The 27579-nt window shown below is 45.3% G+C and overlaps 1 protein-coding gene across 4 annotated transcripts in view; it reads right to left on the bottom strand.

Annotated features, from left to right (window-relative positions):
- The window catches only part of FAM168A (family with sequence similarity 168 member A), a 232354-nt gene that overhangs the window by 31862 nt on the left and 172913 nt on the right, over nucleotides 1–27579 (bottom strand). For all 4 annotated transcript variants that reach the window (XM_077451218.1, XM_077451221.1, XM_077451219.1 and 1 more), the window contains one exon: nucleotides 25493–25573. In XM_077451218.1, the coding sequence (XP_077307344.1) occupies nucleotides 25493–25573 (81 nt within the window). The remainder of the gene's footprint in view (nucleotides 1–25492; nucleotides 25574–27579) is intronic.

Raw genomic sequence — 27579 nt, 5'->3', positions numbered from 1 at the left:
TGTGATTGGTTCACAGATTTTCGCAGAAGTAGGAACTAAGTTACGATTCATATTTAAAGGGATTGTAAACCTTTGTGTCTTCACCTTAATGCATCCTATGTATTAAGGTGAAAATACACCTGCCAGTGACCGCCCCACCCCCCCACCCCCCTTTTTTACTTACCTGAGCCCTGGCACTTGTCCCACAGGGACGCAACGTCTCTTGGGTAGGGGGTTCTCGGCTGTTGATTGGATAGATTGATAGCTGTGCAGCCATTGGTGCCCACTGCTGTCAATCAAATCCAATGATGCGGCTGCCGGGAGGCAGGGCCAAGTCCTGCATTCGGCGTCTATGGACGCCGAATGCTGGACTCGGGAGCTCGACCGTAAGGTAACCCCCTGGGAGAGTGCTTCTCCTAGGGCAGTGATGGTGAACCTTGGCACTCCAGATGTTTTGGAACTACATTTCCCATGATGCTCAACTACACTGCAGTGTAGATGAGTATCCTGGGAATTGTAGTTCCAAAACATCTGGAGTGCCAAGGTTCACCATCACTGTCCTAGGGGGTTATCTGATGTGGGGAGGAGCTGTGAGTGCCGCCAGGGACCCCAGAAGATGAGGTTCAGGGCCACTCTGTGCAAAACGAGCTGCACAGTGGAGGCAAGTATGATAGGTTTGATTTATTTAAAAAAAAAAAAAAAAAAAAAAAAAAGGAAACTTTAGTATCACTTTAAGGCACACCCTGCAATAGGAATTTCAGTTTTGGTGAGATCCCTCTCAAGGGTTCAAGTTGTAAACCCTTACATACACCCAGTGAAGTGACTGGCCTCGGGTGATACACAGAGATGAAACAAATAAGTTGTACCTGTCCATCTGCAGTCTTTTCTACATCTAAGTGCTGCATTATAAAGCTTGTCTAAGCCGTCAGAAAAAAAGGAGTGGAGAGCAGAAATCACATTCTGCAGAGCGACCCCCCCCCCCCCCTCCACACAGCTCACAGGTACAGGGAGCTGTAGCTGGCAATCAGCTGGAGGCCCCTCCCGTCACCTTTTTTCTCTTGGTGTCAGGAAAAGTTGCTGATAGAGGAACGAAGCAGCAGACAGAAATGTCACTTAGTGCTCTGGACTGAGACAAGTACCCACTTTAGAGGGATATACTTTGTTCATATTTCATGTCTGAACTTTACAACCACTTTAATACTTCTAAAGGGATGCAGACCCGGCAGCTTTTGTCATCAGAACACTGAGAGTGCACCAGGTGATTAAAATGAGCCAGTCTCTTTGCCTATACTACACATTGTAACGCTTGTTTTACTATATCGCATCTTACGGTGTTCTTGGGTGTCCTGCCATCATCCCGTGCGGGGGCGGTGGGGGGCTGTGAGCGGGCTGGTGTGTTCACGTGGGGGGAAAGCGGGGCGTCATGTGATGGGCACACGGGCAGCGTTTGATAGAACACGGGCAGCGTTTAATAGAACACGGGCAGAGCTTGATGGGCACAGTGGCAGCGCTTGATGGGCACAGTGGCAGCGCTTGATGGGCACAGTGGCAGCCGCCACTGTTTCTACGGTATTGTTCTTTACACATAGAATACAAATACTAGTTAACTTTCATGTGCTGCCTTTGCTTTTTTGTCTGCAGAAGCATTTTCTCAATGAAAGCTAAGCAAGGTAGTTGGTAGAATGGCTTTACGTTCATTTTTGCATATAAGCCCACTTACATGAAATCCCGTGCATGCGCAGACATGCTATGGGTCTATGGGACCTGGCAGAGACCCATGGTGTGACTGCGCATGCGTTAGATTAGATCCCACTCTGTCAAGTCCTATTGACCCGTGGGAGGTCTGTGCATGCACAGGATCTCATGTTAAACACTTCCTCCTGTATCATAGACATCCCAGGAGGTAGCAGGTGGGTGGACATGCACCATCCTCACCCGAGAGAGGATTCGGAGAGTGGAGCTCTGCATTAAAGCGGGAGTCCGCCGTTTTTTTTTTTTTAAAAGCCAGCAGCTACAAATACTGCAGCTGCTGACTTTTAAAATAATGAAACTTACCCGCCCAGCGCGCCCGCGATGTCGGCACCCGAAGCCCGTCTCTTGGGTGCTGCCGCCGCCATCTTGGGTATGGGAATCAGGAAGTGGAGCCTTGCGGCTTCATTTCCTGGTTCCCTACTGCGCATGCGCGAGTCACGCTGCACAATAAGGATGGTCCCCGCTGTCTCTGGGATCCGTGTGTTTCCCAGCAGACAGCGGGGGGACCTTCGGAAAGGGGCGTAGATTCTGTGGAAAGGGGCGTACCTTCTGCAGATATCTATGCCGGAAGTGGGTGCAGATACCTGTACTGTACAGGTACCTGCACCCCCCTCCCCCCTGAAAGGTGCCAATTGTGGCGCCGGAGGGGGGGAGGGTTCCAATGAGCGGAAGCTCCACTTTAGGGTGGAGCTCCGCTTTAAGTTCTGATGGAAGTGGGTAGGTTGGTTTGTGCACCTGCCTGCCTCAAAACTCTACCTAGCTCTGCTACTTCATTGGAAAACCAAGGGGGCCAAACCGTACATCAGGACTCACATACTCCGCTGCTTTCGGATAAATGTCAAAAGATAAAAACCGCAATCTATCCCAGAGCGGCAGAAGCCGCTGATCAAGAGGCGGCATCATCACTATCCTGACAAGAACCCGCTGAATCTTCATCTTCCTCCGGCAGTCGTATAAAGAATGACAGCTCCTGACTGACAGGCAAATGAAGCCCTCAAACATAAATCAAACACGGATTCTGCTGCTTGATCAATGTGACCTCGCTGGAGCCATTCTCTTTTTCTCCCTTCTCCTCATACTGCGCTGAAATGTCAATCTCATGGCGCTTTGAAGGTCTCGGATCAAACTGCCATAGGAAGAAAGTGTCTAAATTGGAACACAAAAGATGCTGCATGTCAGACACAGCCAGGACTTCGTCTCAAGCGGAGGCTTTATTATAAATCGTGATTGTCCTAAAACTGACAAAAAAAAAAAAAAAAAAAAAAAAGCAAAGAAGCATTTATATATACAGTGCTTTGGAAAAGTATTCATACCCCTTGAATGTTTCCACATTTTGTCATGTTGCAGCCAAAAAACGTAAATGTATTTTATTGGGATTTTATGTGATGGACCAACACAAAGTGGCACCTAATTGTGAAGTGGAAGGAAAATGATAAATAGTTTTTTTTTTTGCTCTCCTTGCCCGGCCCGGTCAGTTTAGGTGGACAGCCATGTCTTGGTAGGTTTCCAGTTGTGCCATACTCTTTCCATTTTCAGATGATGGATTGAACAGAGCTCCGTGAGATGTTCAAACTTTGGGATAGTTTTTTTTTATTTTTTTTAAACCCCTAACCCTGCCTTAAACTTCTCCACAACTTTATCCCTGACCTGTCTGGTGTGTTCCTTGGCCTTCACGATGCTTGTTTGTTCACTAAGGTTCCCTAACAAACCTCTGAGGGCTTCACAGAACAGTTGTATTTATACTGAGATTAAATTACACACAGGTGGATTCTATTTACTTAATTAGGTGACTTCTGAAAGCCATTGGTTCCACTAGACGTTAGTTAGGGGTATCAGGGTAAAGGGAGTACAAATGCACCCCACACTTTATACATATTTATTTGTAAAAAAAAAAAAAAAAAAAAAAAAAGAAAAGATTGAAAACCATTTATCATTTTCCTTCCACTTCACAATTATGTGCCACTTTGTGTTGGTCTATCACATAAAATCCCTCAAAATCATCGTGTATTGGATGGATTTGTATACATGGTGTTTTTTTAGCAAAATTTGTAAATTTTTTGTTTTCTTTGTAATACATTACTAAGATTTTTTATCTTTGGTCTATTGTGTCTGATTCCTATATTATGTAATTATCGATACCGTTAAAAGTCCCGTGAGGTTAGTTACCTCTTCCCTTGTTTATGGTAATGTGTATTGAATAGGCAATCAGTGAGCTAGGAGACAAAGTCTTGCCCTGAAAAGTCCCATCTCTCAGACAACTAGTCTGGGTCAATGATTAGATAATTAGCTCATGCCAATTAGGTTAGGTTTTAGCCATCCTACTGTATATATATTTGTGGGACATCTCAAATAAAAGATTTTTCCTGGTGTACTTCAATACTGGTGTTGTCTAGTTCTTGGGGGTTCCTATAGCCATATCCATTGGCGTTGTGTTCCAGGACTTATGCTGGCCATACAAGGTTCGAATTTCGAAAGAATATTCTTTCAAAAATCGTATCTAAGAATTTTCGTATGAATTTCGCACCATTAGTGGGGCTGCAGCAACAGCCGATTTTCGTGCGGAAATAAAATTCGAGGAATCGGACATGTTGGAAATTTTTAGAAAAACGAACGATTTTCTAATCAATGATGGGAGAATCGTGCGAGAAACGTAAGAAAATGTACGGAGATAAAAGAAAATTTACGGAGATAAAAGAAAATTTACGGAGAGAAAAGAAGATTCCCGCCCAAGAAAATTCTTTTCTGTAGCAACATGAGGTGAAATTGAAGGCTTGGTCGGCCGAATTTCGAAAATCAATGGTGGCATCATCGGATCACAAAAAAAAAAACGAATTTTCTGATTTTGAAAAGAAAATTCCTTTGAAATTCGACCGTGTATGGCCTGCATTAGGAAGCCGTATACTGACGGGGGGACGTTCCGTCACAGTGAATTCCAAACAAATTCAAAAGATATGTTCAAATCAAAACAACACAACATAAATAAGATATTACTATAACAGCTGGCTCAGCTGAAAACTGGCATAGGAGGTCATATCTAAAGTGCCCGTGTATACACATCAATGTTCAGATAAACAGAAGCAAAATGTGGCAAAGTGATGAGTCCAAACGAATGGGATTTCAGGGAATAATCCACAAAGGGAAGCTTAAAGCGGAGGTCCACCCTAAAGTGGAGCTTCCGCTCATTGGAACCCTCCCCTCCGGCGCCACAATTGGCACCTTTCAGGGGGGAGGGGGGTGCAGGTACCTGTACAGTACAGGTATCTGCACCCACTTCCGGCGTAGATTCTGCGGAAGGCACGCCCCTTTCCGCAGAATCTACGCCCCTTTCCGAAAGTCCCCCGCTGCCTGCTGGGAAACACACGGATCCCAGAGACAGCGGGGACCATCCTTATTGCGCAGCACGACTCGTGCATGCGCAGTAGGGAATCGGGAAATGAAGCCGCAAGGATCCACTTCCTGATTCCCACACCCAAGATGGCGGCGGCAGCACCCGAGAGAAGATCGAGAGATCGGCTTCGGGTGACGACATTGCGGGCGCGCTGGGCGGGTAAGTGTCATTATTTTAAAAGTCAGCAGCTGCAGTATTTGTAGCTGCTGGCTTTAAAAAAAAAAAAAAAAAAAAAAAAAAACGGCGGACTCACCTTTTAAGGCCCCTTTCACACGGGACGGATCAGTAATGATCCGCCCCGTGATGATCCGCTCGCTCAGCGGGGATCGCTCCGTTGTCCCTGCTGAGCCGGCGGCGGACAGGGCGGTCTCCGCACACTGTGCAGGGACCGCCCTGTCAGCTCTCCGCTCTCCTTTATGGGGATCGGATGAGCACGGACCGTCTGTCCGTGTTCCTCCGATCCGCTCTGCAGACAGATAGAAAAATAGGATTTTCCTCCGTCTGCAGAATCGGACAGTAGCAGAGGCGGACAATAGCGGGTGTCGGTGGATGTTCATCCCCAGACACCCGCTATCCCATAGGGATGCATGTATGTCCGTATTTCATCGGCAAACAGATGGATGAAATACGGACATAATGTCCGCATGTGTGAAAGGGGCCTTAGTAGAGTAAAAGATATTAATATATCCCAAAAGGTTGCAGGTAATGATATTCAAAAATTCAAAATCAGACGGCACCCAGGACTGTGCTTCCACCACCTAGGGGAAGGGTAGGTACTCTTACCCTGAGTTGTGGACCCACACACCAGCGGCGTTGAGTCATACAAGCAAGGATGCAAACATGGACTGCAGATTACGATCACCTTAGATGGCTGAGATGAAGGCACACTCCATTGCTTTTGCAGCAGTCAGCGGGTACAGGAACTGGGAACTCAAGGCTGTTGGAGGGGACAGAATGCAAGCCTCTTGCCTTGCGATTATGGGCCCTAGCATTTGGGGGAATGCTGCAGCAGTCAATGGGTACAGGAACTGGGAACTCAACCGAAGGTCTCTTAGTATTAGGTAATATCCACAAATCGCTCACCAATCAATGGTGGGACCCGTGATCATAAAAGAAAAAAAAAAAAAAAGAAGGCTTCCACATAGCATAGATCAAAAATATAGGGTTTTAACCACTTCTCACCCGGCCAATGCATATATACGGCCGGGTGGGAGCCGTCTACTTCTGATAGGAAGTTCAGGAACGTCCTTCAGAAGGAGCGGGATCGCACGCGCGCATGCCCGCGCGGCGGTGCGATCCCGATGTGCTCGTGTCACCCGGACAAGGCACATCTCAGATCGGCAGGAGGGCTCTGTGATTGGCCCTCCTGATCACGACGGCAGTGTCCAATCACGGCCGTCATGTGATGTAAACAAACAGCCGGTTGCTAGGCAATCGGCTCCTCCTCTCCTCACACAGAAGTCATCGCTGAGGAGAGGAGAGCAGATCGTTGCAGCCGGCTGATGATCAGTGAGTATGAGCTGTTTTTTGTCTAGTGTAAACACACAACACACCACACAGTATAAACACAATGTCCCCACATATGTCCCCAAAACACACATGTCCCCCACATATGTCCCACTAAAATCACATGTCCCAATGATTATCTGCACATATATGTACGTGATCTCCTGCACACATATGTACATGATCATTTGCGTACATATGTCCGTGATCACACAAACCAATTATTATACACTTAACGGAATTTTTTTTACCAAAAACATGTAGCAGAATACATTTTGGCTTAAATTTATGACAAAATTTGATTTTATTGGATTTCTTTTAAAATAGAAAAAAGAAAATATAGTTTTTTTTCCAAATTTCCGCTTTTTTTGCGCTTATATCGCAAAAAAAAAAAAAACGGAGTTGTGAATAAAGACAACCAAAATAAAGCTCTATTTGTGCGAACAAAATGATAACAATTTCATTTGGGTACAGCGTAGCACGACCGCGCAATTGTCACTGAAAGCGCTAGAGCGATGAAAGCTGAAAATTGGGCTGGGAAGGAGGGGGGCGAAAGTGCCCTGTATTGTAGTGGTTAATGTAAAAAAAAGTACAAACATCGTGGTAGATGCGTACAATAAAAAGGTAATCACATAAAATATATTAAAAAATGAACAGTGTGTAGAGCTTTAGCAAGAATTAACCCAACGCGTTTCATCATACAGGACTTCCACTGGGTGCCGTCTGATTTTGAATATCATCACCTGCAACTTTTTGGGATATAGTAATATCTTTCACTCTACTAAAGATTCCCCTTTGTGGATTATTCCCTGAAATCCCATTCGTTTGGACTCATCACTTTGCCACATTTTGCTTCTGTTTATCTGAACATTGATGTGTATACACGGGCACTTTAGATATGACCTCCTATGCCTGCATTCAATTGAGCCAGCTGTTATAGTAATATCTTATTAATGTTGCTTTGTTTTGAACTTATCTTTTGAATTTGTTCGAATTCCCTTTTTTTACATTATATTTTGATAATTTCAGTTTTATCACCCTGATAATGTTTACATAATCCTAGGGGTGTATGTGCACCTTTCCATAGGTTTGCACTCACATTTGCATACAATTAGTCTTATTGTTGTGTTAGCCGCTTATTCTCACATTGGTGGCGCAGTCATTTATCCACATATACATGTGCAGGCCTGTCTGATGTTTGCCAATGAACATCTAAAAGACAGAGAAGGATTGGGGGAAAAGCGCTGTGGTCCGAGACCAAAATTGAGCTCTTTGGCATTAACTCAACTCGCCATGTTTGGAGGAAGAACAATGCTGACTATGATCTTAAGAACACCATCCCCACAGTCAAGCATGGAGGTGGAATATTATGCTTTGGGGCCGTTTCTCTGCTAAAGGTACAGGCCTTGCTGCAATGAGGGGGTCGATGGACGGGGCCATGTATTGTAAAATCTTGGATGAGAACTTTCTTCTCTCAGACAGAACACTGAAGATGGGTCGTGGATGACCCAAAACATACTGCCAGAACAACAAAGGAGTGGCTCAAGAAGAAGCACATTAAGGTCATGGAGTAACCTAGCCAGTCTCCAGACCTTAAAGGGGTTGTAAAGCTTTGTTTTTTTTATTTTCTAAATAGGTTCCTTTAAGCTAGTACATTGTTGGTTCACTTACCTTTTTCTTCGATTTCCCTTCTAAATTTCTCACTTCCTGTTTCTCCTCAGTAAACTTCACACCACCATCTGAGCGGTGTTTAGTCAGCCAGAACAGCTTACTGAACAGCTTACTGAGGAGGAACAGGAAGTGAGAAATTCAGACGAAGAAAACAAAGAACAAAAACATTTAGAAGGGAAATTGAAGGAAAAGTAAGTGAACCAACAATGCACTAACTTAAAGGAACCTATTTAGTAAATAAAAAAACCTTTACAACCCCTTTAATCCTATAGAAAATTTATGGAAGCAGCTGAAACTGAGTTGCCAAGAATAAGCCAAGAAACCTTAAAGAGGGATTCCACCTACAAAAAAAATATTAAAAGCCAGCAGCTATAAATACTACAGCTGCTGACTTTTAATAAATGGACACTCACCTGTCCCGGGTTCCAGCGATGGCCGCAGCCGAGGCCGATCGATCGCTCCGGCTCTCGGCTGCTGCCGCCACCATTCTAGGTGAGGGAATCAGGAAGTGAAGCGAATCGGCTTCACTTCCCGGTTCCCTACTGCGCATGCACGAGTCGCGCAGCGCAATAGGAATTGTCCGCGCTGTCACTGGGACCCGTGTGTGTCCCAGCAGACAGCGCGGCAGGACAGGAAATGACATAGACTCCCACGGGAGTCTATGCCCGGAAGTGGGTGAAAATACCTGTCTTTGACAGGTATCTCCACCCCCCTCCCCCCTGAAAGGTGCCAATTGTGACACCGGAGGGGGGGGGGGGAGGGATCCGATCAGCAGAAGTTCCACTTTAGGGTGGAATCCCGCTTTAAGGATTTAGAGAAGATCTGTAAAGAAGAAGAGTGGACTAAAACCCTCCTGAGATGTCTGCAAACCTGGTCACCAACTACGAGAAACGTCTGACCTCTGTGCTTGCCAACAAGAGTTTCTCCACTCAAGTCATGTTTTACTTGGGGATCAAAAACGTATTTTACTTACTGAACTGCAACTCCATTTATAACATTTGTATCATGTGTTTTTTTTTCTGGATTTTTGGTTGATATTCTGTCTCTACCATTTAAAATACACCTATGATAAAAAAAATTAGACTCTTAATTTCTTTGTAAATGGGAGAACTTACAAAATCTGCAGGGAATCAAATAATTAATTTTCCCCATTGTAAATCACCCAAATGGCCCTGATCAAAAAAGTTTCCATCCCCTGGAATGTTTGGCCTTGGTACAGACACACAAGGTGACACACGGTTAAAATGGCACTTAAAAGTTAATTTCCCACATCTTTGGCTTTTTAAAATTGCAACTAGGCCCCTTTCACACATTTGGACAGTATGTCCGTATTTCATCCATCCATTTTCAGATGAAATACGGACATACATGCATTCCTATGGGATAGTGGGTGTCAGCAGATGAACATCCACCGACACCCGATATCATTCGTCTCCACAATCCTATTTTTCTATCCGTCTGCAGAGTGGATGAACGCGGACAGACAGTCCATGTCCATCCGATCCCCCCATAGGGGAGAGCGGAGATCTGACAGGGCGGTCCCTGCACAGTGTGCAGGGACCGCCCTGTCATCCGCCGGCTCAGTGGGGATAATCGGAGCGATCTCTAATGAGCAAGCGGATGTTCACGAGGGTGGATCATCACAGATCCGTCCTGTGTGAAAGGGGCCTTAGTGTCTGTGTATAGTCAATGAGTTTGTTAGCTCATGAATGCACTTTGTGCACTGGTGTGCAGTCATGTTGGAACAGGAAGGGGCTATCCCCAAATTGTTCCCACAAAGTTGGGAGCATGAAATTGTCCAAAATGTCTTGGGGTATGCTGATGCCTTAGGAGTTCCCTTCACTGGAACCAAGGAGCCAAGCCCAACCCCTGAAAAAACGACCCCCACACCATAATCCCCTCTCCACCAAATGATTTGCACCAGTGCACAAAGCAAGGTCCATAAAGACACGGATGAGCGAGTTTGGGGTGGAGGAACTTGACTGGCCTGCACAGAGTCCTGACCTCAACCCGATAGAACATCTTTCGGATGAATTAGAGCAGAAACTGAGAGCCAAGCCTTCTCGTCCACATCGGTGCCTGACCTCACAAATGCTCTTCTGGAAGAATGGCCAAACATTCCCATAGACACATCTCCTAAACCTTGTGGACAATTTTCCCAGAAGAGTTGAAGCTGTTATAGCTGCAAAGGGTGGGCCAACTCAATATGGAACCCTACGGACTAAGACTGGGATGCCACTAAACGCTTAAGCCCCGGACCATTTGGCTGGCCAAAGACCAGAGCACTTTTTGCGATTCGGCACTGCGTAGCTTTAACCGACAATTGCACGGACGTCAAACAAAATAGCCTTTTTATTTTTTGCGCTGTAAACAAAAACAGCGCCAATTTTGAAAAACAAATTATTTTTAACTTTTTGCTATTATAAATATCCCCCAAAAAATATATAAAATTTTTATTTTTCCTCAGTTTAGGCCGATACGTATTCTTCTACATATTTTTGGTAAAAGAAAAAAAAAACTGCAATAAGCGTTTATTGATTGGTTTGCGCAAAAGTTACAGCATCTACATAATAGGGGATAGTTTTATGTCATTTTTATGAAAACATTTTTTTTTTTTTAACTAGTAATGGCGGCGATCAGCGATTTTTATCGTGACTGCGACATTATGGCGGACACATCGGACAATTAATTTTATTTTTTTAACAGAAGATTTTCACATCGGACAATTTTGACACATTTTTTTTTTTGGGACCATTGTCATTTATACAGCGATCAGTGCGATTAAAATTGCATTGATAACTGTAAAAATGTCACTGGCAGCGAAGGGGTTAACACTAGGGGGCAGCGAAGGGGTTAATATGTATCCTAGGGAGTGTTCTAACTGAAGGGGGTGGACTGTGCAAGGAAACCAACAGATCGCTGTTCATACTCTACAAACAGACCATCTGTCAGTTCACTGCTCAGAGACCTGGAAACCGTGCGTTTACACACACAGCTCCCGGTTCTCCGAGATTATATATATATATATATATTTTTATTTTTTAATAAAAGCTGCTGATATATTGTATCATATATATATTTATATATAAAATATTGTAAATGACTCATTAAAATGGTTCTAAAGCCTCAAGGTTTTTTTTACCCTAAAGGGTTACTAAACCCACACCATTAAAATCAGCCTGTATGTGCAGTAAAGCATGTTTGTTCTACTGTGGAACCTAAGGGGGTTAATCCTCTGCATTGTGTAAAAAAGGCTGTTTGATCCCGTCTTCTCTAATCCTCCCCTTCGTCTACAGTCTCCAACCCATCTCCTGATAGTACAGAGCCTTAGGGGCACTCTGCACATGCTCAGTTTGGTGTGTGATTTTTTTTTTTTTCTTGGGAGAGTGCATGTGATCAGCACAGGGCCAATCAGCACTGTCCAGACAGAGGAGAATGAAAGAAGGAAAACTCCTCCTACAAGCTTTAACAGGAGTTGTAAAGTCTCAAGGTTTTTTTCACCTTAAAGTGGTTGTAAACCCTTACAAACCACTTTGACTTTGACCTACAGGTAAGCCTATATGGTTTAGGAGATATTTACCTGAAGACAGCCACCGCTGTCAACGGTGCATGCGCCGTAGACAGCGGCACGCAGGCGCACTGGGTAAGCCGCAGATCGTGGCGATATGCCGCGAGTGTCGGCTCCTGTGCGCATGCGCGGGAGTGACGTCATCGCTGCTCCGGCGAATCACAGCGCCGGAGCAGCGAGACCCACCAAGAAAATGGACATTCGGAACTACAGGGGACAGCGGTGACATCGCTGGCTCCTGTGTCAGGTAAGTGACACATAATGGACTATTATGCGATGCACAGTAATCCATTATGCTTTACCTTTGCAGAGAATGAAAGAGGAAGTAAACTCATCTTCTTTTAAAAGTCAGCAGCTACAAATACTGCAGCTGCCGACTTTTAAAATATGGACACTTACCTGTCCAGGGAGCCCGCGATGTCCTCATCTGAAGCCGACCTGCCCCTCGGCACCGGGTGGAGACATCGGCATCTTCAGTAAGGGGGTCTTGTCCCCCTCTTCGGGGGTCTTTTCCCCCCTCTTCGGTTCTTCTTGCCGGGGGCCTCCGCTTTCTTCCTTTAGCTTTTAGTTTTAGTAAATCTCCCCCATAGTTACCTACCTTTTGCTCTTTTCAGTTGCTGGGAGTAAAGAACAGTCGTGTGTAAGCAACGAGTTGGCAGAGATGTAGCTTAGACAGGTCTACACACTTCCTGGATTGGCGCAGTGCTGTAACATTTAGACAGTTACATGATCCTCTGTACCAGGAAGACTGAGGACATCCTGTGAGTGCAGTACATACCCACCTGCTGAAGGGGGGGGGGGGGGACAAAACTATATCATCCTGCACCCACATTCAATGAGGCACTACTGAGGACCACCTACCATCAGAAGTGAGGACCCTACATAACGAGTCTACAGACATCTCAACAAGGAAAGTATTAACAGGGATGGAGAGGAAAGTCGAACGTTTAATCTGTGTCTTGCAACCTTCTCTTATCATGTATTACCTGCGAGAGAAGTCTTGGTAGTGACACTTTATTATATCAGGTTTCCTGTATGTGGGAGATAAGGAGCACATAGTGGGGGCTTATCTGGGGGATTTGTGTCCTGCATTCCCAGCAGATAAGTAAAAAAGGGGAGCACAGGAAAAAGAACCACAGCGAATGGCTGGATGAGTGCTGGGTAGGCAGGCCGTGCTCCATGGATGTGTCTCCAGGCTGAATTCTCAGACTGGTTGGAGTGCACCATTAAGAAGTAATTGATCGGGCACAGGAAGCTGTAAGGAGATTAATCTCGCTAACAGCGGCTGTCACCAGCGAGGTGAGCGGCAGTAATCCCCGTGTCGTTTTTTCTGCTGATGAGACCACTTTGGCATTACTAATTGTGTGCTCTAACCTGCCGGGACCTTCTGTGCGTGTCAGTGTAATGAGCGGGCTGGACACAAGTGGCCTACTTACCCCGCTAAATAACACTTGCAGGAAATTGTTCAGCAAGCAATTTGCAGACAGAAATCTCCCAATATCATTAGGCACAAGTCTTACCCTTCACATTTCAAAGTATATAAAAATTTGGAAGGAGACGTGACCAGGCTTATAGGAGAAGTGCGCTTTCCTTTAAAGTGCATTTATCATTTTTGCCTCCTTCACTCAACCCGCCCCACCATCCCCCTCCACAGATGCATACTTACCTCTCTCTGACAGCTGTGGTCCCGGCTTAACCACTTGCTTACTGGGCACTTAAACCCCCCTCAGTCCCAGACCAATTTTCAGCTTTCAGCGCTGATGCACTTTGAGTGACAATTGCGCGGTCATACAACACTGTACCCAAATGAAATTTTTATCATTTTTTTCCCACAAATAGAGCTTTCTTTTGGTGGTATTTAGTTACAGCTCGGAGTTTTATTTTTTGCTAAACAAACAAAAAAAGATGCAAAAAAAAAAAAAAAAAAAAATCATGTTTTAATAGTTTGTTATAAAATTTTGCAAACGGGTCATTTTTCTCCTTCATTCAAGTGCGCTGATTAGGCGGCACTGATAGGCTGCATTGGTGGGCACTGATGGGCTGCATTGGTGGGCACTGATGGGCTGCATTGGTGGGCACTGATAGGCTGCACTGGTGGGCACTGATAGGCATAGTTAAGGCGGCACTAATAGGCACAGATAAGGCGGCACCGATGGGCACAGATAAGGCGGCACTGATGGGCAAAGATGGGCACAGATAAGATGGCACGGATGGGTGGCACGGATAAGTGGCACGGATGGGTGGCACGGATGGGCACTGATAGGTACCACAGATAGATGGGACTGATGGGCACTGATAGGTGGCACTGATAGGTGGCTCTGATAGGTGGCACTGCTGGGCACTGATGGGCGGCACTGCTGGGCACTGATGGGCGGCACTGCTGGGCACTAATGGGCGGCACTGGGGTGCAGCACCTTTGAGGCAGATTTTGGGTGGCACTGTGGGTGGCACTGCTGGGTGGCACTGTGGGTGGCACTGTGGGTACTGCTGGGTGGCACTGTGGGCACTATGGGCACTGCTGGGTGGCACTGACAGGGGGGCACTTACTTTATTTCAGGATGGCACTGCGGGTGGCAGGTGGGCACTGGCAGGGGGCAGGTGTCCGTTTAAATTGCTGGCCGTGATCGGGACTGATGTCCCGAACACGGCCGCCGGTGATCGGCTTTTTTTTTCTCTCCTCGCGCTGTCAGCGCGAGGAGGAATACTAGCCGATTACCGGCTCCGTTTTATCACATGATCAGCTGTCATTGGCTGACAGCTGATCACGTGATAAGGGGTCGGGATCGACCCCTTACACGGATCGGTGATCAGGCGAGTCTCACGGACTCGCCGATCACAGAGCGCGCCGCGCGCGCCCCTCAGGGGGCGCGCAGGCCGCTCGTAACCGGGACTACGTCAATAGACGTAGTCCCGGAAATGTGGGTCCGCGCTATTGCCGTCATTTTGCAATAGCGCGGATCCCAAGTGGTTAAAGAAGACCTCTCCCCCCTTTTATTTACTAAATTTCACATCAGCATACATCAATGTTGAGGTGAGGACACAGACAATAGAACCACCACCGGTTTAGTGAGGAGGCTTACCGGAGTGAGAGGACTCAAATGGGCACACGCTCAGTGAGTCAACAAGGCTTATGGTCCAACCACCTAAATATGGGATTTCCATGTCTGAGTTCCAGATCAAGATGTAAGGCAATCCGATTGGTCAAGAGATATCACCAAGAAGCGGTCTTCAGAAGCAGCCAACTTGTCAGACCAAATCCTCTCTATCTTTGACATTCTGAAGCTTCCATCCAAACACTTTGCATATTTTATATATACTGTGATACAGGACTTGCCAAATATGTTGCAGAAATTTCCCTCCATGGAGTCTGGCTGCGGCCATTTTAACTGTGGGCAGCTGAAGCTGCTGCCTGTTTACTTCCTGGATTTACACAGACACATAGAGGCACACCTCCAGCTCTCATTGGCCCTCCTGTGACTCATCCCTCCCTGGCAAACTCGAGAGAGAGAGAGAGAGAGAGAGAGAGAAGAGAGAGAAGAGAGAGAAGAGAGAGAAGAGAGAGAAGAGAGAGAGAAAAGAGAGAGAAAAGAGAGAGAAAAGAGAGAGAGAGGGAGGAGAGAGAGAGGGAGGAGAGAGAGAGGGAGGAGAGAGAGAGGGAGGAGAGAGAGAGGGAGGAGAGAGAGAGGGAGGAGAGAGAGAGGGAGGAGAGAGAGAGGGAGGAGAGAGAGAGAGAGAGAGAGAGAGAGAGAGAGAGAGAGAGAGAGAGAGAGAGAGAGAGAAAGAGAAGAGAGAGAGCGATGTGTATGACGTCATAAGCCTAGGCTACACAGACAATAGAACCAGCACCGGTTAGTGAGGAGGCTCACCGGAGTGAGAGGACTCAAATGGGCACATGCTCAGTGAGTCAACAAGGTTTATGGTGTAACCACCTAAATATGGGACCTCCACGTCTGAGTTCCAGATCAAGTTTTAAGGCAATCCCATCGGTCAAGAGATGTCACCAAGAATCGGTCTTCATTATCATCATTTCATTATTATTAGTTTTTGTGGTCCTTGCACAGTGTACATTAGTTTGTATACATATGTATTTCCATGTTTTGAGCGCTGCACGTAATTTCACTTTTTACTCATTCCTTTATTTACACTTGTCTTTGTGTTGTGCAGGCTGCTACTAGATATATGTCAGCGCGATATACACCAATTTTTTCTATTTATATTCACATTATTATTATACAGGATTTATATAGCGCCAACAGTTTGCGCAGCGCTTTACAATATGAGGGCAGACAGTACACTTACAATACAATTCAGTACAGGAGGGATCAGAGGGCCCTGCTCGTTGGAGCTTACAATCTAGAAGGGAGGGTCAAGTTGAAACAAAAAGGTAATAACTGTGGGGGATGAGCTGATGGAGAAAATAAAAATACCATTGTTAGGTGTGGGTGGGGTCGGCTTCTCTGAAGAGAAGGGTTTTCAGGGATCGCCTAAAAGCTAATAAAGTAGGAGATAGGCGGACAGATTGGGGTAGGGCATTCCATAGGATTGGAGAGGCTTTGGAAAAGTCCTGGAGGCGAGTATGGGAGGAGGTGATGAGGGAGCTAGAGAGCAGGAGGTCTTGAGAGGAACGAAGAGAACAAGTAGGTTGGCATTTAGAGACTAAGCTAGTGATGTAGCTGGGGGAGAAATTGTGGATGGCTTTGTACGTAGTTGCTAGTATTTTGAATGAAATTCTTTGGTCGAGGGGAAGTCAGTGGAGGGATTGACAGAGAGGAGTAGCAGACACAGAGCGATTGGTGAGGTGGATGAGTCTGGCAGCGGCATTCATGATGGATTGAAGAGGTGATAGACTATGTAGAGGTAAGCCAATGAGAAGGGAGTTGCAGTAGTCGAGGCGAGAGATGACCAGCGAGTGAATTAAGAGCTTTGTTGTGTCATTGGTTAGAAAGGGGCGTATTTTGGAGATGTTGCGGAGGTTGAGGCGGCAGGATTTGGACAGTAATTGGATGTGTTGCTTGAAGGAGAGGTCTACACCTAGAACCTTGGCGTGAGGGGATGGGCTTATGGTTGTGCCATCAATTTTGACAGTGAGATCAGGGGAAGGAAAAATTACAAGTTCGGTTTTGGATAGATTGAGTTTGAGGAAGTGATGTGACATCCAGACTGATATATCTGGTAGTAAATTAGTGATAGGTGAGGAGACAGAGGGAGTGAGCTGAGGGCTAGAGAAATAGATTTGGGTGTCGTCAGCATAGAGGTGGTATTGGAAGCCATGGGAGGCTATCAGTTGACCCAGGGAGGAGGTGTAGATTGAAAATAGGAGAGCTCCAAGAACAGAACCTTGGGGGACCCCAACAGAGAAAGGAAGAGGAGAGGAGAGGAGGAAGTAGAGTTGTAAGAAACTGTAAAGGTGTGGTTGGATAAGTAGGAAGAGAACCAGCGAAGAGTACAGTCATGGAGACCAAAGGTGTGGAGTTTTTTGAGGAGGAGGGGGTGGTCAACCGTATCAAAGGCAGCAGAGAGGTCCAGGAGGAGGAGTACAGAATAATGTCAATTGGTTTTGGCCGTTAGTAGGTCGTTTGTTAGTTTTAGGAGAGCAGTTTCTGTGGATTGTTGACGTAAACAGAAATGCACAACCCAATGCATTCTTAGGGACACTTTGGATGGGAAGCTGCACTGGGATGTGTTGGGTGGGGAGCTACACTGGGATGTGTTGGATGGGGGAGCTGCACTGGGATGTGTTGGATGGGGGAGATGCACTGGGATGTGTTGGATGGGGGAGCTGCACTGGGATGTGTTGGATGGGGGAGCTGCACTGGGATGTGTTGGATGGGGGAGCTGCACTGGGATGTGTTGGATGGGGGAGCTGCACTGGGATGTGTTGGATGGGGGAGCTGCACTGGGATGTGTTGGATGGGGGAGCTGCACTGGGATGTGTTGGATGGGGGAGCTGCACTGGGATGTGTTGGATGGGGGAGCTGCACTGGGATGTGTTGGATGGGGGAGCTGCACTGGGATGTGTTGGATGGGGGAGCTGCACTGGGATGTGTTGGATGGGGGAGCTGCACTGGGATGTGTTGGATGGGGGAGCTGCACTGGGATGTGTTGGATGGGGGAGCTGCACTGGGATGTGTTGGATGGGGAGCTGCACTGGGATGTGTTGGATGGGGGAGCTACACTGGGATGTGTTGGATGGGGAGCTACACTGGGATGTGTTGGATGGGGAGTTGCACTGGGATGTGTTGGATGGGGGAGCTGCACTGGGATGTGTTGGATGGGGGAGCTGCACTGGGATGTGTTGGATGGGGGAGCTGCACTGGGATGTGTTGGATGGGGGAGCTGCACTGGGATGTGTTGGATGGGGGAGCTGCACTGGGATGTGTTGGATGGGGGAGCTGCACTGGGATGTGTTGGATGGGGGAGCTGCACTGGGATGTGTTGGATGGGGGAGCTGCACTGGGATGTGTTGGATGGGGGAGCTGCACTGGGATGTGTTGGATGGGGGAGCTGCACTGGGATGTGTTGGATGGGGGAGCTGCACTGGGATGTGTTGGATGGGGGAGCTGCACTGGGATGTGTTGGATGGGGGAGCTGCACTGGGATGTGTTGGATGGGGAGCTACACTGGGATGTGTTGGATGGGGAGCTGCACTGGGATGTGTTGGATGGGGAGCTACACTGGGATGTGTTGGATGGGGAGCTGCACTGGGATGTGTTGGATGGGGAGCTACACTGGGATGTGTTGGATTAGGAAGTACACTGGGATATTTTGGATAGAGAGCTACCCTGGAGTATATTGGATTGGGAAGTACACTGGGATATTTTAGATAGAGAGCTACACTGGAGTATTTTGGACTGGGAATTACACTGGGATATTGTGGGTGGAGCGCTACACTAGGACATTTTGGATGGGGAGTGTACAGTTACCACTGCTAACTCTGCAGCTACTCCAGCTTTTTTAAGCCGACTATAGTTGGGATGCATAACAGACATCTTCTCTCCATAATAATGAAAAGGATTTTCTCAGGAGCTAGGGACTGGTTGGACAGTTTTCAGTGGGGGCTGTGCAGACTGCCCGTGGGCCGCAATAGCAGGTTGTCACAGATGCACGGACAGGTAAGTATAACATTTTGGATGGGGAGGTTACTTGCAGCTTGACTATATAAAAGTGCAGCTGTCCTATAAATTTTACTAGAGAAGAAAAATTTAACAGGACAACAAGAGAAAGGATGAAAAGAGCTGGTTAATTATTGATGTGCAAAGACTATTTGTGTAGGAGAGAATGGAAATAACTAGGACAAGGCCGTGGCTGATGTCTGTATGAATATAGCTGAAGGAAATAGTCCATTATGTGGTTTCCTTCAGTTGGGTTGCATTAAAGCTCAAGACTCAGCATCTGCTCACATGATGCTATGACCAAGGACAGGTGAGGGATTCTCATTCTTGTAGCTCTACAATAGCTAGAGGGCTTCGGCTTACCAAAACAATGCTGCAAATGATATCTTGGCAATGGCAACCCAAACCCCCCCCACCCCACGCTGCTCTGCCGCTTACCGGAGGCAATCAGGACCTGTCCATGGTATGGAGAGGAGTGAGGGGAAGATGCCCCCCCCCCCCCCCACCCGTCTCCATACCATAGTAGAACAGAAGCGACATCATAAGGTCACTTCCGCCCATACGTCTTAAAGGGCCATTTTTTTTAATGTCATTTTTTTCAAATGACAATTTTTTTTATTTTTTTTTTATTATGGCATTTTAGTCCAAATATGAATTCTGAGAATTTTTTGACCCCAGATCTCATTTTTAAGAAAATGTTTACATTCCTTGTAATAGGAATAAAAGTGGCCCACTTTTTTTTTTTCTAACAGTGAAAAATAAATAAAATCAAGTAAAATAAATAAGAATTTTTTTATTTTTTTAAAGTGCCCCATTCTGATGAGCTCGTGCGCAGAAGCGAACGCAAACGCGAGTAGCTCCCGCATATGAAAACGCTGTTCAAACCCCACATGTGAGGTATCGCCGCGATCGTTAAAGCGAGTGCAATAATTCTAGCCCTAGACCTCCTCTGAAACTCCAAACATGCAACCTGTAGAAGTTTTTAAATGTTGCCTATGGAGATTTTTAAGGGTAAAATTTTGACGCCATTCCACGAGCGGGGCGCAAATTTTGAAGCGTGACATGTTGAGGTATCAATTTACTTGGCGTAACATTATCTTTCACAACATAAAAAAAAAAAATTGAGCTAACTTTACCGTTGTCTTTTTTTTTTTATTCAAAAAAGTGAATTTTTTCCCAAAAAAGTGCGCTTGTAAGACCGCTGTGCAAATACGGTGTGAAAAAAAGTACTGCAATGGCCGCCATTTTATTCTCTATGGGTGTTAGAAAAAAAATATATAATGTTTGGGGGTTCTACGTAATATATAATGTTTGGGGGTTCTAAGTAATTTTCTAACAAAAAAAACGGTTTTAAACTTTGGTAAACACCAAAATCTCAAAACGAAGCTGGTCCTTAAAGGGATTGTAAAGTAAAACATTTTTTTTTTTTTAAATAACAAACATGTTATACTTACCTCCACTGTGCAGCTCGTTTTGCACAGAGTGGCCCCCGAACCCGCTCTTCTGGGGTCCCTCGTCGGCTGTCTCTGCTTCCTCCCGCAGGTACTTCTCACGTTCATGCGAGCTCCCTCACATGGTGAGAAGCATCTGCGGGCGCGCTCCCGTGATACAGCCGGCGGCTATAGCCGTGGGACTTTCGAGGAGTGAGGTAAGAAAAACGGGGAGACTGGGGGGCGCCGGCAGTGTGAGATGTTTTTTCACCTTAATGCATAGAATGCATTGAGGTAAAAAAAAAATAAACGTAAAATCTTTCACATACAAAAAAAATGGGCTAACTTTACTGGTTAGTTTTTTTATTTATTTCATTAAAGTATTTTTTTTTTTAAATTGCATTTGAAAGACCTCTGCGCAAATACAGTGTGACATAAAATATTGCAACAGCCACCATTTTATTCTCAGGGTGTCTACTAAAAAAATATAGATGTTTGGGGGATCTAAGTAATTTTCTAGCAAAAAAAAATAATAAAAAATGACTTTAAAGCAGTAGTAAACCCGCTAATGTTTTTTTTTTTTTTTTACCACCTGCAAAGCAAAAGGCATAATGAGCTAGTATGCACCGCATACTAGCTCATTATGAAATGCTTACCTTAGAACGAGGCCCCAACATCTGGCCCGATCCATGCCGAGGGAGCCGACATGCTCCCTCTGCGTTTCTTCCGGGTATCGCGGCTCCGGCGCTGTGAGTGGCTGGACCTGCGATATCGTCACTCCCGCGCATGCGCGCGGGAGATTTCTTTCCGGCCGGTCGGCCACTGCCGGATTTTCAGGCCGAGAATCCCCTTGTGCACATGCGCCGCTGCAGTCAGCGGCGCATACCGAGGGGAATATCTCCTAAACCGTACATGTTTAGGAGATATTTTTTTTACCTACAGGTAAGCCTTATTATAGGCTTTCCTGTAGGTAAAAGTTAAAAATGTGAGTATACAACCACTTTAAATGTCAGAAAAAGGTTTAGTGTTAAAGTGGTTCTGCACCTAAAATAAAAATATTAAAAGCCAGCAGCTACTAATATTGCAGCTGCTGACTTAATAAAATCACACTTACCTGTCCCGGGGTCCAGCGATGTCGGCGGCAGATGACGAGCGATCGCTCATCTCTCTGCTGCCCCCGCCGCCATCCTCTGTCAGGGAATCGGGAAGTGAAGCATTACAGCTTCCCTGCCCGGTTCCCTACTGCGCATGCGCGAGTCGCGCTGCGCGTCTCTTATGGTCCCCCGCTGTGTCTCTGGGAACTGTGCGTTTCCCAGAACACAACGGGGGGGCGGAGCGATGCGGGGGTCTGCGGCGGTCTGGCCGGAAGTGGGTGCAGTTACCTGGATTATCTAGGTATCTGCACCCCCCTCCCCCCTGAAAGGTGCCGATTGTGGCACCGGAAGGGGGGGAGGGATCAGATTAGCGGAACTTCCCCTTTAGGGAAGTGGTTAAAAAATTTTCACTTACACAGGAAGTCTATTCCATTGACAAATCGTTACAATGTTTATACTTAAGTTCAACTGATAAAGAATGTTTTAATTTTTGACAGACAGCCCAGTTTTTCTCTTACTTTCTTTTGACACGGCTTCAGAAGAGCAGAGAGAATTCTTTGCATAGAAAGAATTGTGAAACACTTTAGTCAATATCGCGATTCTTGACCATTAATCGTGCAGCTCTACCGTACTTTGCTATATTCACTCTCCTAAACACCATATGATCACATATTCTGTATTAATAATGAAATTGGAGATACAGCACATGCCTCCTACCCACTGTTATCACATTACTGCCCTTTGTGATCTCCAGTGATTACATAAGGGCAGTGCAGTATATAAATCATGTGTGACATTAAATGATGAGGGAGATTACAAGAGGCTAATATTCTAGCTGGTTGAGGTACTTGTACTAGCTGTGTAAATAGTACAGCTGATGACTAGGAATACGAAAGTGGATAAAATGGGGATTTTTTTTAGCTGCCAGCTCAGGAAACATTGCATTATGAATTGTGAAAGCAGCAGAGAAATATCGCATTGCAAGAAAATGCTGCTGCTTTAATGCCCTTGCGCCTCCGCACGGACGCAAACCATTGATTTATTTAACGTGCCCTCATGTGGAAACGGCTTTCATGAAAAATTTAATTTGGAAAAAAAAAAAAAAAAAAAGGAAATGTAAAGTTCATGGCATGCTAGGATTACTTCCAGCCCAGTGATTCAGATAAACAATTAGAACACGTATTTCCACATTTAAAGTATATTTTTAGGGCACAGAATGAGGGCAGCGAAGGGGGAAAAAAAAAGAAGGAAAGAGCGAAAACTCACCCAGAAAGTTATTTAAAAATCCAGGAATGAAAAATGTAAAATTTTTTAAATTTAGGATATTAGTAGGTATAAAAAAAAAGTAAAAAAATCTGCACTAATCTATAGAGGAAATGAGGTGCTGCAGGTCGTAGGTAGCCTAAATACTAAAGCTCAAAACATGTGAATAAAAATAGAAAAAACAAGCATGCATCCAGTCTTATTTAAAAAAATTATATAAGTGAAAAAAAAATAGATATATAGAGATATAATATATATATATCTATCTATCTATCTATATCGCTCTCTCTCTCTATATATATATACAGTGGTGTGAAAAAGTGTTTGCCCCCTTCCTCATTTCCTGTTCCTTTGCATGTTTGTCACACTTAAGTGTTTCGGAACATCAAACCAATTTAAACAATAGTCAAGGACAACACAAGTAAACACAAAATGCAATTTTTAAATGAAGGTGTTTATTATTAAAGGTGAAAAAAAATCCAAACCATCATGGCCCTGTGTGAAAAAGTGATTGCCCCCTAAACCTAATAACTGGCTGGGCCACCCTTAGCAGCAACAACTGCAACCAAGCGTTTGAGATAACGTGCAATGAGGCTTTTACAGCGTCCTGGAGGAATTTTGGCCCACTCATCTTTGCAGAATTGTCCTAATTCAGTTACATTAGAGGGTTTTCGAGCATGAACGGCCTTTTTAAGGTCATACCACAACATCTCAATAGGATTCAGGTCAGGACTTTGGCTAGGCCACTCCAAAGTCTTCATTTTGTTTTTCTTCAGCCATTCGGTGGTGGACTTGCTGGTGTGTTTAGGATCATTGTCCTGCTGCAGAACCCAAGTTCGTTTCAGCTTGAGTACACGAACAGATGGTCGGACATTCTCCTTCAGGATCTCTTGGTAGACAGCAGAATTCATAGTTCCTTTTATCACGGCAAGTCTTCCAGGTCCTGAAGCAGCAAAACGGTCCCAGACCATCACACTACCACCACCATATTTTACTGTTGGTATAATGTTCTTTTTATGAAATGCAGTGTTCCTTCTACGCCAGATATACTTGGACACACACCTTTTGTCTCATCGGTCCACAGAATGTTGTCCCAAAAGTCTTGGGGATCATCAAGATGTGTTGTGGAGAAATTGAGACGAGCTTTGATGTTCTTTTTGCTCAGCAGTGGTTTTCTCCTTGGAACTCTGCCATGCAGGCCATTTTTGCCCAGTCTTTTCCTGATGGTGGAGGCATGAATGCTGACCTTAACTGAGGAAAGTGAGGCCTGCAGTTCCTTGGACGTTGTTGTGGGGTCTTTTGTGACCTCTTGGATGAGTCGTCGCTGCGCTCTTGGGGTAATTTTGGGCGGCCGGCCACTCCTGGGAAGGTTCACCACTGTTCCATGTCTTCGCCATTTGTGGATAATGGCTCTCACTGTGGTTCGCTGGATTCCCAAAGCTTTGGAAATGGCTTTATAACCCTTTCCAGACTGATAGATCTCAATTACTTTCTTTCTCAATTGTTCCTGAATTTCTTTGGGTCTCGGCATGATGTGTAGCTTTTAAGGATCTTCTGGTGGACCTTACTGTGTCAAGCAGCTCCTATTTAAGTGATGCCTTGATTGTGAACAGGTGTGGCAATAATCAGGCCTGGGTGTGGCTAGAGAAATTGAACTCAGGTGTGGACAACCACAGTTATAGTATGTTTTAACAAGGGGGGCAATCACTTTTTCACACAGGGCCATGATGGTTTGGATTTTTTTTCACCTTTAATAATAAACACCTTAATTTACAAATTGCATTTTGTGTTTACTTGTGTTGTCCTTGACTATTGTTTAAATTGGTTTGATGTTCCGAAACACTTAAGTGTGACAAACATGCAAAGGAACAGGAAATGAGGAAGGGGGCAAACACTTTTTCACACCACTGTATATATATATATATATATATATATATATATATATATATATATATATATATATATATATATATATAGATAGATATAGATATATCCACATATATATCCACACACTATATTTTATATAGCGGATGTGTATGTGTGTATATATATATATATATATATATATATATATATATATATATATATATATATATATATATATAAATACTGCATTGCTAGCGGGCAAATAGCGCCGCTAAAACAACAGTAAAGCGCCGCTAAATATAGCAACGCTTTCCCGCCAGCAGCGCCCCTAGGGTTAATAAATATTACTTGGGTAATGTGCAAGGTCGGTGCGCCCTCTCTTCATTCTTTTACAGCGCCCCCGTCAATGTTGATGGAAGAGTCGTGTGAATTTCTTTCCTGCAACCCGTGGCTGCCGGAAAGAAATCCGCACCATCTATGGCCAGGCCCTAAGGGGCGCCCTATTTTTGTCAGGAACAGCCTCACCAGGGGCGAATGTGCTCCCTATGCCTTTCTTCTCATGAACTACTAAGAAGCTGAATCCAGCGCTTCTGATATACAAGTCTCGGGTCCTCTCTGACAGAGAACAGGTGAAGCAGGAACCTCCCCGGTAACAGTAGACGGTTGTGATCTGCGTCCCGTGCCATATGGCTCTGCACCGCAGTGACTGAAAGGTGAACGGCAGAGATATAACAGTAGGTATCAGAACCCCTCCATCTGACAAACATGCGGCATGAAATATACATAACACAGCCTGTTGTGCAGGAAACAGCTTGACGGCGTTTGAAGTCAGCGCGTGCTGCGAGACCGCGGCAGGATCTTACCTGGGGCATAGCCGGGGCTACTGGCAGCGTACATGTTGGGATTAAAGGCTTGCGCTGGCGTGGGATATCCAGCGGGGTAACCTGAAGATGAAAAAAGAAGAAATAATGAGTACACAGAACTCCAATACAACAAATAAAGAAGAGCTCTGATACTATCTGCTATATAAAGTGACCACATTAGCCGGGGTGCGGGCAGGAAATCGTACAGGAGGGGCATTGTCCATACACAGAATTAAGGGACACGGAGAGAAACTGACAGCACTATAAGGAAGATGAGCTAAATATACTGTGCCTTGCAAAAGTATTCACCCCCCTTGGCTTTTTACCCATTATGCTACATTACAGCCTTTAGTTCAATGTTTTTTTAATCTGAATTATATGTGATCAATCAGAACACAATAGTCTAAGTAGGTGAAGTAAAATTAGAAAAATATATACATAAAACAATTTTTCAGATACCAATACTGTTTTGAAATTTTATAGGCACTAATAATGTTTTCAGTACATGTTTTGCATTCTTTCAAGTTCTGATTAGAATTTAGCCTGCCTATGTAACGCCCCTCGTTAGCATAAACTTACAATTGTAATATTAATGTGATACCTACGTAATCATGTGTATAAAAATTCAATTCAAAAGCAGTCGGCTGTTTTATGTGCCCGTATCTCCCTCCAAAATAGTTTTTAAAGCAGAAATCCAGATACAAATAAGGACACAAATGTACAGTCTATTTAAAAAAAAATAAAAAAATAAAAAATAAAAAAAAACAGCCTTTGTTGCAATATTCATTTTCAATTCAGATCTTTCTCGTGCAGTACTTCTTTTCTGCCACAAGATTTCCTCGGTCTGATGGGCAGCATCTTTCAACCCACGTTCATTGTCCCAGACCAGGGATATGCAATTAGCGGACCTCCAGCTGTTGCAGAACTACAAGTCCCATGAGGCATAGCAAGTCTCTGACAGCCACAAGCATGACACCCAGAGGCAGAGGCATGATGGGACTTGAAGTTTTGCAACAGCTGGAGGTCTGCTAATTGCATATCCCTAGTCCTAGACCTTCCCCCCCCAGACCTGTGAATGGACAGTGAAAAGAGAAGCAGCACAGACTGTCATAGGTGTGCACAGCCTGTTGCATTATTAGGGTGTGCACCCCCCATCTCAAATACACACAGCCTCAGTTGCACGGGACAGTAAATGAATAGGAAGTGCTCTGTGATGAGCTGCTTCCTGTTGATTCACAAACTGATGCACAGTAAAGACAGTTTACTATGCTTCCCTTATGAATAAACACAGTGAGTGCATTTACTGTGTTCCTTTAGAAAAGAATGGCTCTGGTAAATTACATATTTACAAGCCCTTTCGCCCCCACTCGCCATCCTGAAACATCCCCCATAGCAGCTGGGAGGAGAGGAGAGGAGGGAAGCTAGCCGCACTGCCAGGCCAACCCGGGGAAGCCCAGGCAGTAGGGGGAATCGGCACTGTATGTAATGATTAGGGTGTGCCCAGGCACACCCCCTGCACATGTCTATGAGCACAGTGATGAACTCTGCTCTCTCTATCAGCACGATTCATGACAGGTCATGAATGGATTGGCTCCTTGTTTTGCTTCTTCCTCTCACACTTCAGCCCTGCTGTACAATACCAGGTCACATTGAGGACTGCTTGCATTTAAAAATAAAATAAAAAAAATAATGTGTTAGGCCAATTTCACATGGGCTGTCTGCTGACGCCCGCTGCTATCCAAACCTGTCTGCCAAATCCAGACAGAGGGTGGTCCTATTTTCCATGTCTGGTGGATTGGATTGGATGCTAATGGACAGGCGGTTGGTTTTCTTCCAATCTCCCCATAGAGGAGAGCGGGATTCTGATAGGTCCATCCCTGCACACAGTGGAGCGGTGACGGACCTGTCATCGCCCTGCTCAGCGGGAATCATTTGTGCCTATTGTAGCTGCCCACTTCAAAAACAGCTGGAGACAGTTTGCTGCAGGATAAGTATGACTGGCTGAAATAACTGTGCATGTCTATTGTGGGGTTTGTTTCGTTCTGAATTGAAATTTGGACAACCTTTCGTTTTTCAGAAATTCGGAA

Source organism: Lithobates pipiens, unplaced genomic scaffold (assembly GCF_037356315.1).
Source record: "Lithobates pipiens isolate NorthernLeopardFrog02 unplaced genomic scaffold, aLitPip1_a1.2 Scaffold_23, whole genome shotgun sequence".
Taxonomy (NCBI): Eukaryota; Metazoa; Chordata; class Amphibia; order Anura; family Ranidae; genus Lithobates; species Lithobates pipiens.
This window is presented reverse-complemented; position numbering and strand designations above follow the sequence as displayed.